The sequence below is a fragment of the Coffea arabica genome, chromosome 1e (assembly GCF_036785885.1).
Source record: "Coffea arabica cultivar ET-39 chromosome 1e, Coffea Arabica ET-39 HiFi, whole genome shotgun sequence".
NCBI lineage: Eukaryota > Viridiplantae > Streptophyta > Magnoliopsida > Gentianales > Rubiaceae > Coffea > Coffea arabica.
Genome location: NC_092311.1, coordinates 56,883,357 through 56,899,481, shown reverse-complemented (window position 1 = coordinate 56,899,481; position 16,125 = coordinate 56,883,357). Strand labels below are relative to the sequence as shown.

The 16,125-nt window shown below is 38.3% G+C and overlaps 2 protein-coding genes across 5 annotated transcripts; both read right to left on the bottom strand.

Annotated features, from left to right (window-relative positions):
• Positions 1 to 178: 178 nt before the first annotated feature.
• LOC113734483 (BTB/POZ domain-containing protein At1g03010-like) lies at positions 179 to 6,649 on the bottom strand. The gene is made up of 5 exons (XM_027261059.2): positions 6,287 to 6,649; positions 4,831 to 4,897; positions 3,432 to 4,628; positions 2,067 to 3,302; positions 179 to 630 (listed from the first exon to the last, which is right to left on the bottom strand). Exons 1-4 carry the CDS (start codon positions 6,376 to 6,378, stop codon positions 2,760 to 2,762), a joined length of 1,899 nt encoding a protein of 632 aa, XP_027116860.2. The 5' UTR covers positions 6,379 to 6,649; the 3' UTR covers positions 179 to 630; positions 2,067 to 2,759.
• A 3,428-nt stretch (positions 6,650 to 10,077) lies between these two features.
• LOC113734519 (zinc finger CCCH domain-containing protein 32) lies at positions 10,078 to 15,919 on the bottom strand. 4 transcript variants are annotated; one of them, XM_027261103.2, is made up of 7 exons: positions 15,414 to 15,919; positions 15,139 to 15,281; positions 14,819 to 14,884; positions 14,537 to 14,656; positions 14,168 to 14,455; positions 13,779 to 14,081; positions 10,078 to 10,682 (listed from the first exon to the last, which is right to left on the bottom strand). In XM_027261103.2, exons 1-7 carry the CDS (start codon positions 15,505 to 15,507, stop codon positions 10,347 to 10,349), a joined length of 1,350 nt encoding a protein of 449 aa, XP_027116904.1. In that variant the 5' UTR covers positions 15,508 to 15,919; the 3' UTR covers positions 10,078 to 10,346. The 4 variants fall into 4 exon arrangements, with proteins under 4 accessions (XP_027116904.1, XP_027116915.1, XP_027116923.1 ...); XM_027261114.2 differs by having other exon boundaries at positions 15,193 to 15,281; XM_027261122.2 differs by having other exon boundaries at positions 15,193 to 15,281; positions 15,423 to 15,919.
• Positions 15,920 to 16,125: the final 206 nt, after the last annotated feature.

Sequence of the window (16,125 nt, the reverse complement as noted above, 5' to 3'; positions counted from 1 at the left end):
GAAAGAACTATGCAGTCAAGTGTATAGACCTGTCTCCGAACTTTTTAACTCCCACACCCCTGCAAGATTGAAATTCTATCCCCTTTCTTCTTGCATTAACTTTTGGAGAGATGAAATGCAAAAACTTTTGCCAATTTCATTCACCATACTGATTTAAATGCTGTAAAAAGGCATGGTATCCTTTATCAAACAAGTCACATCTTCCATAAAAGTTGTAGGAGGTGAAGTATAAGTGCTTATTTTGGAACCAAACAACTGGTAAACCTAACATGGCATGACACAGCTATCATTTGAAATGGATTCAAAACTGGATCAACGCAAAAAAGAAGCAATATGGTAACATATGTTGCAATTCAGACAGGGAAAACTATAGACTTTACATGATCGTTCCCTTTATCATGTTGCACTGAAGAAATAATTGGACTGGCAATTAGTAATCATTTATCGATAAATTCTTTGAAGATGGGGCTCTGCTGCTCAACTTTAGCGTTCCTTCGCCAATTCTCTACTGCCGTCATTACGGTAGAATTTGCCTTGCATATCTCCTCTGGAGAGAACTTGTGTTCTATTATTCCCAAAGGACCTGGTTGCAAAACCTTGATCACAGTTTCCATATCCTGTTCCAGTTTTCTGCAAAACAGAGGGAAGCACTTTGAATGTTCTCTACAGGGAAATGCAAAAAGGGAAGGTGCCCTCAAAACAAAGGTCCAACCAGTGGACAACATGCATCTAACAGGTGTTCTACTGCATTTTTTCATATATTTTTTAATGCACAAAATTGTAGCTTTTATTGATAAGAAAAAGAGACACAAAGAGAGATAAGCCTCAGCATTACAAATGCTAAACAGCAAGAAACTCAAACCTCAACACATGAAGCCTACCTAAGACAATTACACGGTACAGGAATTACTCAAAAAGTGTCAAAACGCAAGCTCCAGTCAATGGCTAAACTCCAATTCTCACGAGTTCTCTCAACTCCCTTCATTGCTCCACAAGCAGTTCTTACATCTTTGACTATAGCTGCGCATACCTCAGATAAAACAACTGGAGAATCCTAACAAATATACAAGCATTCCTACACCTCCGCACATAGTAGACTGAACACACACACACACACACACATACCTTATCTAAGACAATTATACTTTTTTTTTTGTCGCAACAATAGGATTCCTATAATCTAAGCTAGCCTAATCTAGAGGGGAGGGGGAAGGGACTCGATGTGAGTAGAAACTCTATCGAAAATGATCAACGAAAACCACCGCCACATATTGTGATAATTTTTTGTGGGAGGCAAGGGTCGAACCCTTGACCTCCCAACACCACCAAGCCCTAGAAGGCTGGGCAGTGGCGATCTAAGACAATTATACAGTACAGGAATTACTCAAAAAAGAGTCAAAAAGGTAAATTCCTTGATTCAAAAGGTTACACTATCAAACCTCAACCTTACTTGTGAGGATCAATTATATAGCTGTTCAAAGGTATTTTATGTAAGTAAACTCATAGGACACAGCACTAAAATGCAAGCAAGAAGCATACCAAGGAAAACCTACGGATGACTAGTCGATGTATTGAGCTCTTGCCAATTCTACGAACACTCAGGCAATACAATACACAGAAGAGGATACACTAAGAGAAACCGTAAAAGGTAAAGACAACGCCCCCCACCCCCAGCCCCATCCCCTTCGAAAAACACATTTAAAAAAAAAAAAAAAAAAAGAAGAAGAAGAAGCTAAATCGAACATGTGTATATTCACCAAATCCACAATGCTCGTCTTGTTCATCAGACAGCAGAAACCAACTAAAGGAAAATCAATAAAGTTCACAGAAGGCGCCACTTGTCCACAAATAAGCTCTCAAGATTAAAGATTCAAAATTTCAGAAAGGAAATATTCAGCCTGATTATAAGCTCAACTGATTTAGCACTAAAATAATTCGGACTCTCGATTTCTAGGCCGCCAATTGCAGCGGAGTAGCAAAAATTCTCAATCCCAGTCGTCTTCGAAGAAAACGAGAAACAAAATGTCAATTGTTCCGTTAATGAGGAGGAAGTGAAAGGGATCTACCTGAAAAGCCCCGAGAAGGGCAACGAGTTGGCTACCCTCCTTAATGAAAATGCCATTCTTTCTAGTAATAATATATATACACTTTCACCAATTTAACACCACTACCATCAAACTGGAAACCCACCCAACTCTGATTCGGGGGTTTCGCCAAACAACGATTATTGGTGTTTCCCTTAATTCTTGACAAAGCAACCTAAAGAACAAAATATAAGAGATCCAAGGCTGAACTTGGAAAATTCCAGCCACATGATAAGAGATCCAGCTCTTTTTACTTGCCTCCGCTGTTAAACCCGTGTGTTAATGGGCTCTTAACCAACTACTTTCTTTGGTGATCTTTCATGGTAACTGGCCCAAAGGCCTACTTTTTTTTTTTTTCTTTTGGAACGTAAAGGCGCGCATATTTATGGCCCAAAGGCCTACTTTTTCTCACTAGTTATTATTAATTAAAAGAGTCGTGTGTAATCAAATATTGTAGAACCCAAACCGGAAATATGATTAATTTTTACATCTCATGAAAACTCTCTCACACACCTCAGAATACAACAGGAATAATAATACACAAGTTTGTTTGGGTGTATCCTTTTTCAAAAGATTCTATATGGAAAAGGAAAAAGAAAGGGCTCACGACTACCAAACAAAAATCACAAAGCCGATCTATACAGAGTATATCATCCACGCTTTCACGGTTACGACTCATGAGACAGAGTGACGCCTTCTCTTTTGGAAAGGAAATCGCGTTTCTGAATGAGCTTTGCCTCCAATAGGCCTTATATCAATAATCCGGAATAATGAATTTAGCTTGCTTAACTTCTTGGTGAAAGATTTGAATAACTTGTTGGTGGGGTGAGATCTAACCAGCTCCTGTTTCATGGAAACGTGATCTTTCTCCAAATCTGTTAGCCTCATCCTCATTCTTGCCACTTCAAGCTTCAATTCTCTGTTTTCTCTTCTGACTGATGCGTAGTTGTCTCTTGGTGAGATGCATCCGCTTCCTGCGCCGCTGCCTGATCGCTGAGGGAATTGACCGTTCATCATCGACCCAAAAAACAATTGATTATGGCCTCCATTCATTGCATTCCGCAGCCTGATTTGCTCAAAATACAGCACCTGAACTGCCATCTGCACGGGCAACCGTTCATTCTGAGCCGCATGGCTGCAAGCTTCTTGAGACAGTTTCTGACAGTCGATTGTCTTGCATAGCCTGTACCTTTCCGAGTCCTTGATGTTGGGGTGAACCTACCATTAATACAGTAAATTATATCACTAATCTTGTCAATTTAGAGACACTTCTTTCCTGCCAAGAGTACTTACTGGCGGCAGTGGACTTCTTAACCAGAAAATGCTCAGAATGAGAGAATTGCTCACCTTGAGAAATATGTCAACAGCACGATATAATCCATCATAGACCACACGAGCGTGATCTGGAAGCAACTCTGCCAATGCTATAAACTTCGACGCTGTTAAGTTTGAATCTAGTGCAACCTCTGCAAGATAATTGTCCAACAATTTTGACACCTTAAATATTGAGCTTTGTTTAGGTGATCCAGGGCTGTCAAAGTCATACACCATTTCACTTTCATCCCTCATTTGATGATCCTCTTCGTCATCCTCGTCCAGATTCAAGAAAAAAGAGAAAATCCTCAAGACTGACTCAGTGTCGTACAATGGTGTGTGGTTGTTTCCATGTGAATGTGCAGGAATCAGAATATCCTCAAGAATTGCCTGATCTAGCTGCAGGCCGATTCGCCTCTCTAGATCAGATCTGCATGACGTAGATGCTAAAGATGCTATTGCAGATTTTAACAAACTTGAAAGAAATGCCATTGGAACCACACTTTTCCTTGACTGTGTTGGCAGTAAACTTGCTATTGTTTCAACAGTAATCCTTTGTTTCTTTTGCAAGTCTGGATCCAAGAAAGTACCTTTAGTGAGTTGAGGATCCCTTACGATGAGCCCTTGAAGGGAGTTCTGGGCATAGTTAATTAAAATCCTGCTAATTATGTCCGGTTTCAGACCCTTTGTCTTAACTGCTGACAGAACTCTTTGGAAGAAATCAAGATTCAGCACTGTGAGAGACTTCCCCCACCAGTCTGATGGTGTTTCAGCCTCCAGGTTTTGGATTGGTTTTGAAGGGAAGTTATATTCCAGCTTGGATAAGCCTGAGGTTAGCTGCTCTTTACAAGCATTGTTTGCAATTGCATTAATTAGCCTGCTAACCAGGTTAACTTCCTCTGAGATCGGAAGGAGGCTTTCACAGTTGTGAAGTACAGATACAGAGTTGGAAATGCTTGGGAACACGGAATCCCTCAGATATACTTCAACTCGGGTTTCCAAGTTCTTCTCAGAAAATTCTTCTGTCATTTCCAAAAAATGGGCTACACATCGCAGCATGGCAACATTTGATACGGTAATCTCAGTGTTCACTCCATAACAGAATTTTGCAGCCAGCTCAAATGCTTCTGATCCACCAGGAATGCCATGGAGGTTCAGTCTTGAAATTTTCGAATCCTTGGCTTCTAGCAACAATTTCCTTATTCTACCACTTCGAGAAACTAGAGGGAACTGTAAAAGATTGTTAGTAATGTCTAACAGTCCTGCAGAAGCGTCATATACACGAACTGCTTGATCTTTTAATATTCTACGATCAAATTCAACATATGTGCCCTTTCTACAGCAAGTAGTCTCAGTTTTTTGTCAAATAACTAAAAGAGCAGAATACAATTATGAAGCCTGATTTTTTTTTTTTTTTCTTATATGATCTTACCTTGTGAAGCGAAAAAGTTGTTGCGCTGACTTCGATTGTAAGATCACTAGAAACATCTGATATAGGCCTGCAAAGGGGGAAAAAGGGGGGGATGGTCAAATGAGTACAAGAGCTCGCAGTAGAAGTTCAGAAAGAAGAAAGAGTCGTTGGTAACAAAGCATACATGGCTGTTAACTTCAATTACAACCTAAAATATTTTTCCAATTAGTCGTTGTTTTCTTTTCTCAATGCACGAGTGAACCAAGATATTTTTCCAATTAAGTGAACTTCAATTGAAACTCCATAAAGCCCTTAGCCCGTTTTTCTTTGTCATCTTCTTTGCGGTTGGTTAACTGTTACTTACACATGGATGGCACCATCTGAAACGCTTGAGACATAAATTGATAACGGGTGGGACAGCTTATAGTTTTTGCACCTGAAATTGAACTCTAACCACCTGTTTTTTTGTTCATTTTAGGCCAATCTTGTGAGTTCAGTCACTTTCCAACAGCTACTGCGTATGGTAGCTGTCTGAGGAACTCCGGGCAAGAAGATTGCAAATCGAGGCTGAGCCTCAAGTTATGACATCTGAAATCTAAGTGCCAAAAGTTTCAAGGCTAAAGGCTGACGCGTCCTAATCAATCATTTAAGCATTAAGACGATCATGGGATCTGTTCGCTTTCTTTGATCATATGTTCACATTGATTGGTTGGACACTTGGACCCGAGACAGAGACATGCGATACTATCATCCGACACGGAACAACATTTTGGGAGCCAGCTACAATAGAATCTGGATTCTGGGATTATATGCTCAATCCCTCCTTTAAAAGCTTCCAGGAAAAGCCCCACCCACCACACACACCAAAAAAAAAAAGAGAGAAGAGGGGGGGGGGGGGGAACTATTTATGTATGTTTTCATTAGAAGTATACCCACTTGAAGCCGTAAGTGAAAAATGAAAATGATGGTAGTAGTAGAAAAGAATGTGGTCTGAATGAGGTTCCTTTTACTGTGAACGAAAGTTGCAATATCCATCCATGTAAATAAACCTGATTAGTTGAATGACTGGGACAGAAATATATTCTGATAAGAAAGGAATCATGTGGTACAATACGATGTGATGCAGGCAAATACTTGGCGAATAGCAAGAAAGAAAAAAAAAACAAGGTCGGTCGGCAAGTGGGTAAAATTACGCCACTGGTACTTTGGGACGAGAAGTGCATCTGACCATGTCCGCCATTGACCTCTGCCTATAATCTTCAAAATGCACTTGATCCACAAGCCAGGTAAACAGACGCAGGGGAACCCAAAAAACTAGGCAGAACTAGAATCTAGCAACCCAAAAAAAAAAAATGTACCAAGGGACTAAAATGACTGAAGATGACAACCAAGTATCCAAAATTATATATGGTTAATGTACGTCCGTCGACGCATAGGAAGGAAGCAGCATTGCAATGCAAAAGGAAAGTAAAGTTACCATTCGGTTACATGTCTTGCACTGGAACTGGGGCGGAATGATCTCTTTCCTGAGATGCTTGGCTTCAGCTCACCTACGGTAACTACTCCCATTTCCTCCACCGGCTCCCAGCTAAGCTAGTTCAGCCTTTCTCTCCTGGTAACGTACATATGTCTCGCCGGCATAGCTTAGACCTTAGCTTGTCAAGAAAAAAAAAAATGCACACGCTAACCAAGAAGACCTTTTGTGGCCGTGGTGTGGAAAAGGCTAAAATTGAGGAAGGAAAGGAGGAAGAGGAGGAGGAGAAAGGCAGAAAGGTAAGCTAATGAAAGGAGTGAGGAGAAAGGCACATGAACTCATGCAAAGATTAAAAGGGGTTTGGGTTGAATTGAAATGGTTGTGTTGCGTGGCGCTTTAATGAGTGTTTCCATATTCAATTTGGTTAAATCTCTAATGAAAAGTCAAGAAAATGTGTCAACTTTTCGGTGAAAGTTGGGGGGGAGGACTCATGAGGAGCGACTTTCTCGCTACATGCAACCCTTTACTTACTGTTCTTTTCTTTTTCTTTTTTTTTTTTTTTGCTTTTGTTTTTGGGGGAGAGGAGAGGAGAGATTTAAAAGGAAAGCGGGATTCCTCCAAGAATTGCAAGTGCTTTTGGGATCTGTAATCATAGCCTAGCGAAAGCCAACGCATAAAGATTACCTTAAAATATTCCTAAATTATGTGTAAAGCTGATTTAAGTGGAGTATCTTAAAATAGACTCCGATTAGGGTTCATGATTAGAACCGCAGTAAATCATTAGGTTAAATGTCGGACGACTGCTCATTTTGCAGAGGACCACCACTGTGACTCTGCCGCGCTGCTCCTCCTCCTCCTCATTCCTCTTTTCCTTTTGCCCCTTCTCATTCAAAAAAATAAAGTATGGTATATCAAGAATTATGCTAAAGAAATAAAAATAATATATTTGGCACGGTACTTATTAACCAATCGAAGTTAAAAAATAAAAAATTAAAACCATCAAAAATCAACTAGAATTTGGAGAAGTCATGAACGTGGAACTAATCATATATATCATATATATATATATATATATATATATATATATATATATATATATATATATAATAAAGTCGTATTCTCATACTTATCTCTTCATATTTTCTCTTTCCTACGTGGCTTAACGGGACGGCAAGTAGTTTCCTACGTGACTTGCTCCTTTTTTGTTTAGACATATATCAATTCTTATTTTCTATAAAAAAATCTTAATATTATATGATTCTTATTTCCTACCCAAAAAAGAAACTGGAAAGTAATGTGATATAAATAAAAGAGACATAAAATCTTCTCTATTACATATATAGGAATAAATGATAATATACTTTTTTATAGTGTCCTATTCTTTTTTTTTTTAACAGTTTCATCATAGATTCTTTTTTTTTTAAGATAATCTATCCATATATAGAACAACATACAAACAATCTAGATATGGAAATTAAAGAAAATTAACCCGAGAAAGTTTTTACAAGACTCACAGTCCCCATGCATAATTGATGTACAAAGAGAAATGGCACTTCATTTGATTGAAAAATTCTGAAAAAGTCCATAAAGAAAATGGAGTGTCATCGACCAAAGAAATAAAATCTCATTATCATAGCTAAAGAAAGATGAGATAAAACATTAAATATTTGTTGAAGTTTTGCACCCCGAAGGCTCCTACCCGACCCTCCGTCCGTAGTATTTTCCAATCCAAGAAAAAGACCTCCTTCCGTAGTGTCCTCCGCCTGTCTTTTTTTTTAATATATTTTTGCTAATAATTCCTTAATCACAATACATCTCTGCCCAGATAGTGAGGAGTATTTCGTGTGTGGACTCACATCATAGGAGTCCATACACTTAAAAGACTCAATATAGTGGAGGTGGTATTTTAAGGTCGGTAAAATCTATCTTGATAACACATTTGTAAATTTATTACGTACAGGTTTATATACATGCATAGTACGGGTCACGTAAAGTCTTATTTCATACCCAAAGTTATTTGGACGATTATGGTTTTATTTCTTATAAGAATTCTTAATATTTTAGGATTCTTATTTCCTACATAAAGTTACGTACTTTAAGCAACTTCAATTAAGATAAACATATTTTTAATGTTCTTATCAATATCTTTTTGTATTCTTATCAATTTTTATTTCATATGTCTACACTACATATAGTCTCTAATATATTGATTTCAAACATCAAATTCATGGTTAGGTATTTTCAGTGCAAGCGGTTGGCATATTAAAATATCGATTTTGGGTTTCCACTTCTCTTGATTATCAGGTATATCTTCTTTCAATATATATATATATATTTTTTAAAAAGACATGTTGATCTTCAATTGTGAGAACTTAGTACCATATCTTGAATTTTATTTTTTTTGTTTTATTTTCTATTTGTTTTGTATGAAGACATAGGATTTAAACAAGTACTTTCATCGTTATTTTTGTAGGATTTTTTCTAACATGTTTGTTAATTTATTTTTGCGATCATATACTACGATGTTTGTTAATTTGCCTTCAGGAAAAACAACAAAAAATAAAAGGCACTGGAAAGTAATGCGATATAAATACAAGAGACATAAATATTTCCATTAGATATATCTGCAAATTCATTAGTTAATTAAAAGACTCTGGCCGTTTACTTAATTATAATCTTTACGTATTGTTATACACAAATTTGAATGCGATAAATCATTTATTTATCCTAATTTGCTATCATGCAGTGATAATGAAAAATCAATAAATGCTGATTTGCACGGACAAATCGAGGAGAATGTTCAAACAGAAAAACAAAAACAAAAACAAGTATCTGAATAGTAGAATATTATTTGATACTATTTACTGCACTTTTTATTTATTTTTAAGTTTTTGAATGTTATGGTATTGTTGAATGTTATTTTTTTTATTTTTGAATTATTATTCACTGAATTAGATGTTCAAATTTATATTATAAGAATGCTTTACATTACAACGCGCACATAGTAATATACTTAAAACAAGTCATAATAGATTATACATTAAATATGTATTTTATATCGACATTTTTATGAATTGACTAAAGTTTATTGTTTTTCGACGATTCCCGTTCAACAACGAACGGGTACAAAACTAGTTAATTAATATAGTAGAGCAGCAGGAGGTTGGGACGGACGTCGGAGGAAGCCTGGTGTGCTACGGCTTTAGGTCGACAATGGGCCATGGTCACATACGCACGCTTTTATTTCAGCCGGGAACACATTAATGATTGTTCTTTAGACTTGGTAAAAAAAAAGGGCCATGAAAAATGTGTACAGATCAGCCAAATGATAGGCACTCATGCCAAAATGCAATATCGAAGGCATATTTTTTGGGCTACCCTCCCTGATCATGATACATACATAGCCATTCAATTTAATTTAAAGTACTCTGTTGGATGCCATAAATAAATGCAGGATCAAATTATGATATGCCTATCCTCCGTGTATGATGATGATGATCCCATCCATTTTTAATCTCGTGCCATATGGCTTTATGAGTGCCGAATTGTCGTCTATCTTCGGTTAGTAAATTGTAATGCTGTCATGCATGCTTCTAGTACTCTTGGCCGCAATTTTTTCCGTTGCTCGAGTCAAAAGGCCAAATTTCAGGCTTTTTAGACAGTAGGAAGGACACCTGAATAGGATTTTTTTTCTGAAATAATAATGATAAAGTTATTACATTACTAGTATGTGAATGCAGGCAATACATGGATTATCATGTGTAGGGCCATCAGTTAACTTGCAAGGTAAATAATTTATGTCAAAAAGACGATTGGAGTATTTATTTAATCCCAAGTTGGGCTTGGCCACCGCAGCTTTATTTATTTATTAAAGGCCGATGCCACGGGGACCAAGCACTTAAAAAAAAAAAAAAAAAGTGACATGGACGAAAACATGAAAAAAGAAACTTCACTCAACAGGAGAGTCTGAGAATTCAATGATGTTGATGAAGGATTTTGCAGAAATTTATATAGCAGACTGTTCAGCGGGAACCACGCGAACTTCACCATCCAGCCTTGTGCTTCAATCAGCATTCGGTCCGGAACCCTGATCTGATATCTGAATGTTGGAAAGCAAGAAAGGAGCGGTCCTTGAAAACGTAAGACCAACTGAACCGCTCAAACTGCTTCCATGAGGCCGATCTCTGGTAATCTGAAGATCCAATTTGGACCCAACAAATTCGGCGGCCTGCCCCTCCATCGCAGTGGATGAACAGAGCATGTAGGGAGTTACTGGTACATCTGTAAGAGAAGATGCGGATGGACTGTATTCAACTGTACCCATTGGATGATCAAATTTGCAATTGCGTCCAAATTTGCAGTGTCCTTTTTGTAGATAAAAGGGGCAAGACTGCATTCCCTGTTCATCAAGATGAAAAAGTGCAGGGTACCCGAGTTAAAAGAACAGCCCCAGGCTAAAAAAAAAAATCGAAGACTATAATCGCAAGTGTAATCTAGTCCGTCTATCAAAAGGTAGAATCCAAGAAACATACGTACAATGTTTTAGGAAGTCTTATTACTTTTCAAGACATACATGACCCAGCATACATGTCTGCGGACGTATAGGATGAAAAGGAGAGATACCAAGACATAAACCACAATTCAATTAAAGGCGATCAAGACAAGACAGTCAAAGTTTAGTACCTGTCTCTTGATCTCTAAATTTTTTCACCATTGGCCACGAGTTACCATGCATTGAGAAATACCAGGCAATCCCATCTAAAAAGCCTTTTCAGGGTCTTCATGCATAAAAACATATTGAAGCTCTCATATGGTTACTCGTTATACAGCCCTTTATCCAAATCTCATGCCTATCACGGTGAAGGGGGATCAACCACCTTCTGATTAGACCAAAAGATCTGCAGACTGTATTTAGATGTTGCATTAATGCATTTAAATGCTCGGGGATGGATTTGGTACATGGGATGACACGAAACTTTCACTGTCACATACGACTTGGTCCAATGAACGTAAGATTACAAACTTTCCCAAAAATATACAAGAATTCTTAAAAGGCTAAAAGGTAAGGTAGATCAGTAACAGTACACGCAAACTCAGAAAATAATTTTCCCATTGAAACAAAGATAAAAACTATGCAAATTCAAAATAGGCATCAAGAACTACCAGTTACTCGAGTGTTCAGCCGAAGAAACAATTTCGTATTCAGCAGCATGAAGAACCCACACAAAGCAAATTTATCCACATCTTTTGTGTTCTTAATGTTCCCAATGATCAAACGATGAGGTAGTCATATCTGACAAAATATTTTTACAAAATGGCCAAGTTTATTAAGAAATTGTAATCGAACTACAGGGAAATTTACGAAGGAAATGCAAAGGCTGGAGCCCCAGAGAGACATACATAGAATCACACACAATAGAAGCACATGATAGCTTCATAATAGGGTCCTTGAAGGCATATAGAGCAACTACTTCAGAGTCTTCAATTGTTAGTACCACTGGCAGAACCAAATATTGAGAGTTGGGGTGGGGCAAGACTATAAAAGATGTAGGCTTAAGGGAACACCTTTATATTGGCAAGCTCTAAATTTCACAAGGATGTAACTAAAAACTTTTAATACTTTAAGGAGATACAAGGGAATTTCCAAAATCTTTGGAGGGAGGGGGCTGCCCCTCCCTGCCCCCCTATGGATCTGCCAGCGGTTAGTACTCAACTTAGAGAGACCAAAAATTAGCAAACGTAGACACCAGTTTGACACTCTGAATGACTGTTTGAGCTTCAAATGACATAATTGAAAGAAAACAGAGCAAAAACTTAAACACCTTGAGCAGAAAACAAAACAATTGACCAGTTAAGTGCAAAGGGGAAGAAAGAATCTATTTCTCAACCACAAATTGTAAGAAGAAAAATATCAAGGTTAAAATCAACCATGAAACCAGTCAGCTTATGTACACTCCAACAATTATTCACACTTGAGAGAGGCAATACATGCAAAAATTTATGTTGAACCTCCTCAATGAAAAGGCAACACACTTTACCATGACTGCACAAACAAAGTCACGCAATTTTGGTTCTCAAATGACATTTTATTCCAACCAAGAGCAGCTACATAGTAAAAAACTGTCTGCCTAAGCAAAATTTTCTTTAAAGTCCACCAGTATTTACTAATGAAGATCGTCTACATCCTGGAATACAGCGGTTTTGAAAATTCATCTTCCGTGTACTCTTCCATTTTCTGTATACAATAATTTAGTTTAAAGAAGAAGTCAAGATTGTAGCCTACTTGGCTAAATGCAACACATAAGTTTAAAAACTTTTGTGAGGCATGCAGATGAAGTGTTAGAGTGAATAAAGCAGCACTAATTCCAAAAGGACAGTAGAATAGCTTTTTCTGGCCAAGAGATGAGGGGACCAAGAAGAGCAAAGTGCTTGCGGGGGCAATAAGATGTTTTATAAGATTGTAATTGGGATCAAGACAGCAACAGACCAATTTCCTCGAATAGCTTAATGTCATCGCCAAGCCTAGAATAGCATCAGGTGGAAAGTGCAACAAGTCAGGCCAAGCAACAAACCCCAGCTCCAAGATGAGTTGCTCATGGTAAGTAAGCTAGACCCAAAAATATTGTCCTGCTCAACTTAAATCGACCACTTGACTAGGTATACAATTACAAATTCTCCAAAAATATCCTTAGGAAAAGGTGCACATCATATAGTTCAGAAGATTGATACACTGATTCTACATTTATACATATTGGGACCATAGTCCAACTTAGTTCCTTAACTTTCACAAAAAACGTACTCTTATCTGGACATCTTATCAGATTCTCTTTTGAAGTTTCATCCTTAAAAGCTATGCACGAGTGTTTAGCTACTTTATGAGTGACTGATCCAAGTAAAACTCTTTTACTTGTTCGGCTTCCACATTTGCATAAATAACTGCTTATGCATGTCAAAGAAGTTGAGACTTTTATCACTCCAGCATTTATTTTTTAAAACAAAAAAATCCTAGAAATAGATCCAAAGATATTAGAAGCTATTATTCTAGGATGGCCTTTGATGAATCTAGCCAACTGCAAGAGTAATTCTTTAGCTCAGGATCTTCTATTCCCAACAAAAATCCCAATTGGTTGTTAGGTCCAATGAGACAAGGAGAAATCCTATGAGAAATTTCAAACGATAAAAAGTAGCAGCACAAGAAATATTTAGGGTCATAACACCCTAAAAATGAAAAAATTTCTGCATACACCAAGAGTTAGTGCTGCCAACAGTATGACATGAAGTACATAGATTATCAGCAGCCTTGCTCTCCCAGCAAAGGAATTTAACCAAAAGATGGAATATTCAAATCATGATATCTTTGTAACTCAACCTTTTAGACAAAACTGTGAGTAAACAGGAGAAAGAGTGTAGCCTAAAAAATGAAAAACCTAGTGATAAATTTTTTAGAATGCAAGTTTCCAGATAAATCACCAGTAACTAGATAAACAATGCATACCGGGCGTAGTGGCAGGCCCAAAGGACTCAGAGCAGAATATGCCTTTGCCACGACCAAGTTTGGCGGATGATGAAACCTACAAGATGGTCCAAATTTACAATCACCGTATCTCATGTAATACTGGCATTCAGGTTGCCCAGGCCTTTCTGGAAACTTCTGTTTTTTCTGATTAGAGTCTGAAAGTAAAGTGGGATAAGTTCCAGCAAATGCAGTTGCAGATGAATTTAGCTGTGATACACCATAAAGCGAGGTTGCTCCAACTGAGGCTTGAGTGCCAGGAGAAAATCCAGGGGTTATAGGACCCTAGATTAAGCAAACTAACAAAAACATAAGAGAGGAATTAAAGCTTAATTTTGCAAAAGGATTGAAGCAAAGATCTTAGAAAGTACCGTGTAAGGACCCCAGTTTGGAACCGGAACTACTCCAGTATGAAGCAGAAAAGGACCATAAGCACCAGGCACATAAGAACCGGTTAATATTGGAGGCCTTGAGACTCTATAGTTGGTTGATGCACAACAATATTGCTCAGAAAGAGCTGAAGGAGACTGCACTGTTGGATAAAACGGATGTGCAGTTGCTGGCATTGACATTCCAGCTGGTTGAGGATGATGGAATTTACAAGTATTACCAAATTTGCACTGCCCCGTTTTCAAATAATAGGAGCATTCTTTCTCACCCTGCAGGTCGAAAGAAGTAAGTTTTCTAGTTGCAACTTATGCACACATGAAATGTAATCACCCACAGAAGTTAAACGATACCAGTCTTAATGGGTATCCATAAATATTAAGTGACACGCTTATCAAGGATCCACCAGCGTTCCTAGGATGGTGGAATTTGCAGGAAGCTCCAAATTTACAGGTTCCTGTTCTTAAATAATACTGCATAACAGGAAACAACAATCAGAAAGTAGAACGCCAAAAAGCAGCCACAGAACTGGTTTTCAAGTAAATTAGACTATGAAATCAACTTGCACAAGAAAACCATGACTCTGAACTGCTGAAGAAACAGCACCATCTATCAGAAGAAATGAAACAGAGCACCTGGCAGTCTGGCTCTCCAACTCGCTCTGGATAATCTGCAGCTGCCAAGGAAACTGATCCCCCAACCTGGATTCCAAACGATAATCAATCTATTCATTTACGAAACCAAATCCCCAACAGCAGTCCTTAGTACATAAGACCAGGCCACTTCCTAATACATACACGCATATAAAGACACATACATGGTGGATATATTGATAGCTACCTACATGCATACCCTCATAAGAAAAAGTAAACGAAACAGATTGATAATGATAGAGACTGGAATTAGGAGACGAATAGATAGTATAAGAGCCATGATCAGGGCCCAGCGGGCCTACCGAAGCACGATCACGAGGATGATTATAGCGGCACTTGGCACCGTATCCACATACCCCAGTTCGCATGTAGTAGGCGCATTCCAGCATTCCAGGCCTCTCCGGATACGCTTCTCCGTCCCACAAACCCAACCTGCCCGTCGATTCTGCATTGTTACCAAAGAAAACAATCATAAAGACCGTTATGCATTGTCAAAAACCCTACACACCCCGCAATGCACATCACGAAAACAACAGAAAAGAACCCAAAATTGAAGTACTCGAAAGGAAAAAAGAACCTGTCAGACCTGCTTCTCGAGCCGCCGGAGCCCATTCCCTACTCCGATTCTGCTGCAATCCTTTTCTTGCGTTGCTCCGTCCGTACAACTCCATTATGTTCCCTTTGCTTACCTATGGGAGAGCTTTCAGGAATCAAGGGGCAAAAGAGGGAAAATGGTGACGAGAATAGGTTTAAGCTGAATTATTAGGCGTATATATGCGAAAGACACGCCGTTGTTTGTCGTTGGAATGATCGGAAAGCTTGCTTGATCGGGTCGCCTGAGTACGAGGAGGGGAGAGGGCTACAACAGATTCTCGGACCCAAGAAACAACTTAAAATAGCGGACGAAGAAGAAGGGGATTTGCTTTCCTTCTGCTACAGTAAGATGAGAGACAAGTGCAGTGGGCGAGAATTTTTTTTGGTTCGCGGTTTTGGCATCCTCTTTCTCTCTCTCTCTCTGTATCTAAAGTTGTCCGTACGGTCTATCTTACGACTTAAGACTAATAGTGCAGTACTCTCATTTATCTCTCTTGTGTTTTCCTGCCACTCGACGTCTACTTGACTCAAAATACTTTAGACTCAAACTTCCAATTTCTTCGAAGTAGAGCTTAGGTTTCGAGATCGATTTTATTGTGTATTATTTAAATTTGAGCTCAAACTCGTGCTCGTCGAACTTGATCGAGCTTAATTTGAGTTCAGTTGAATTTAATCGAACCTAAATGATTTTAAGA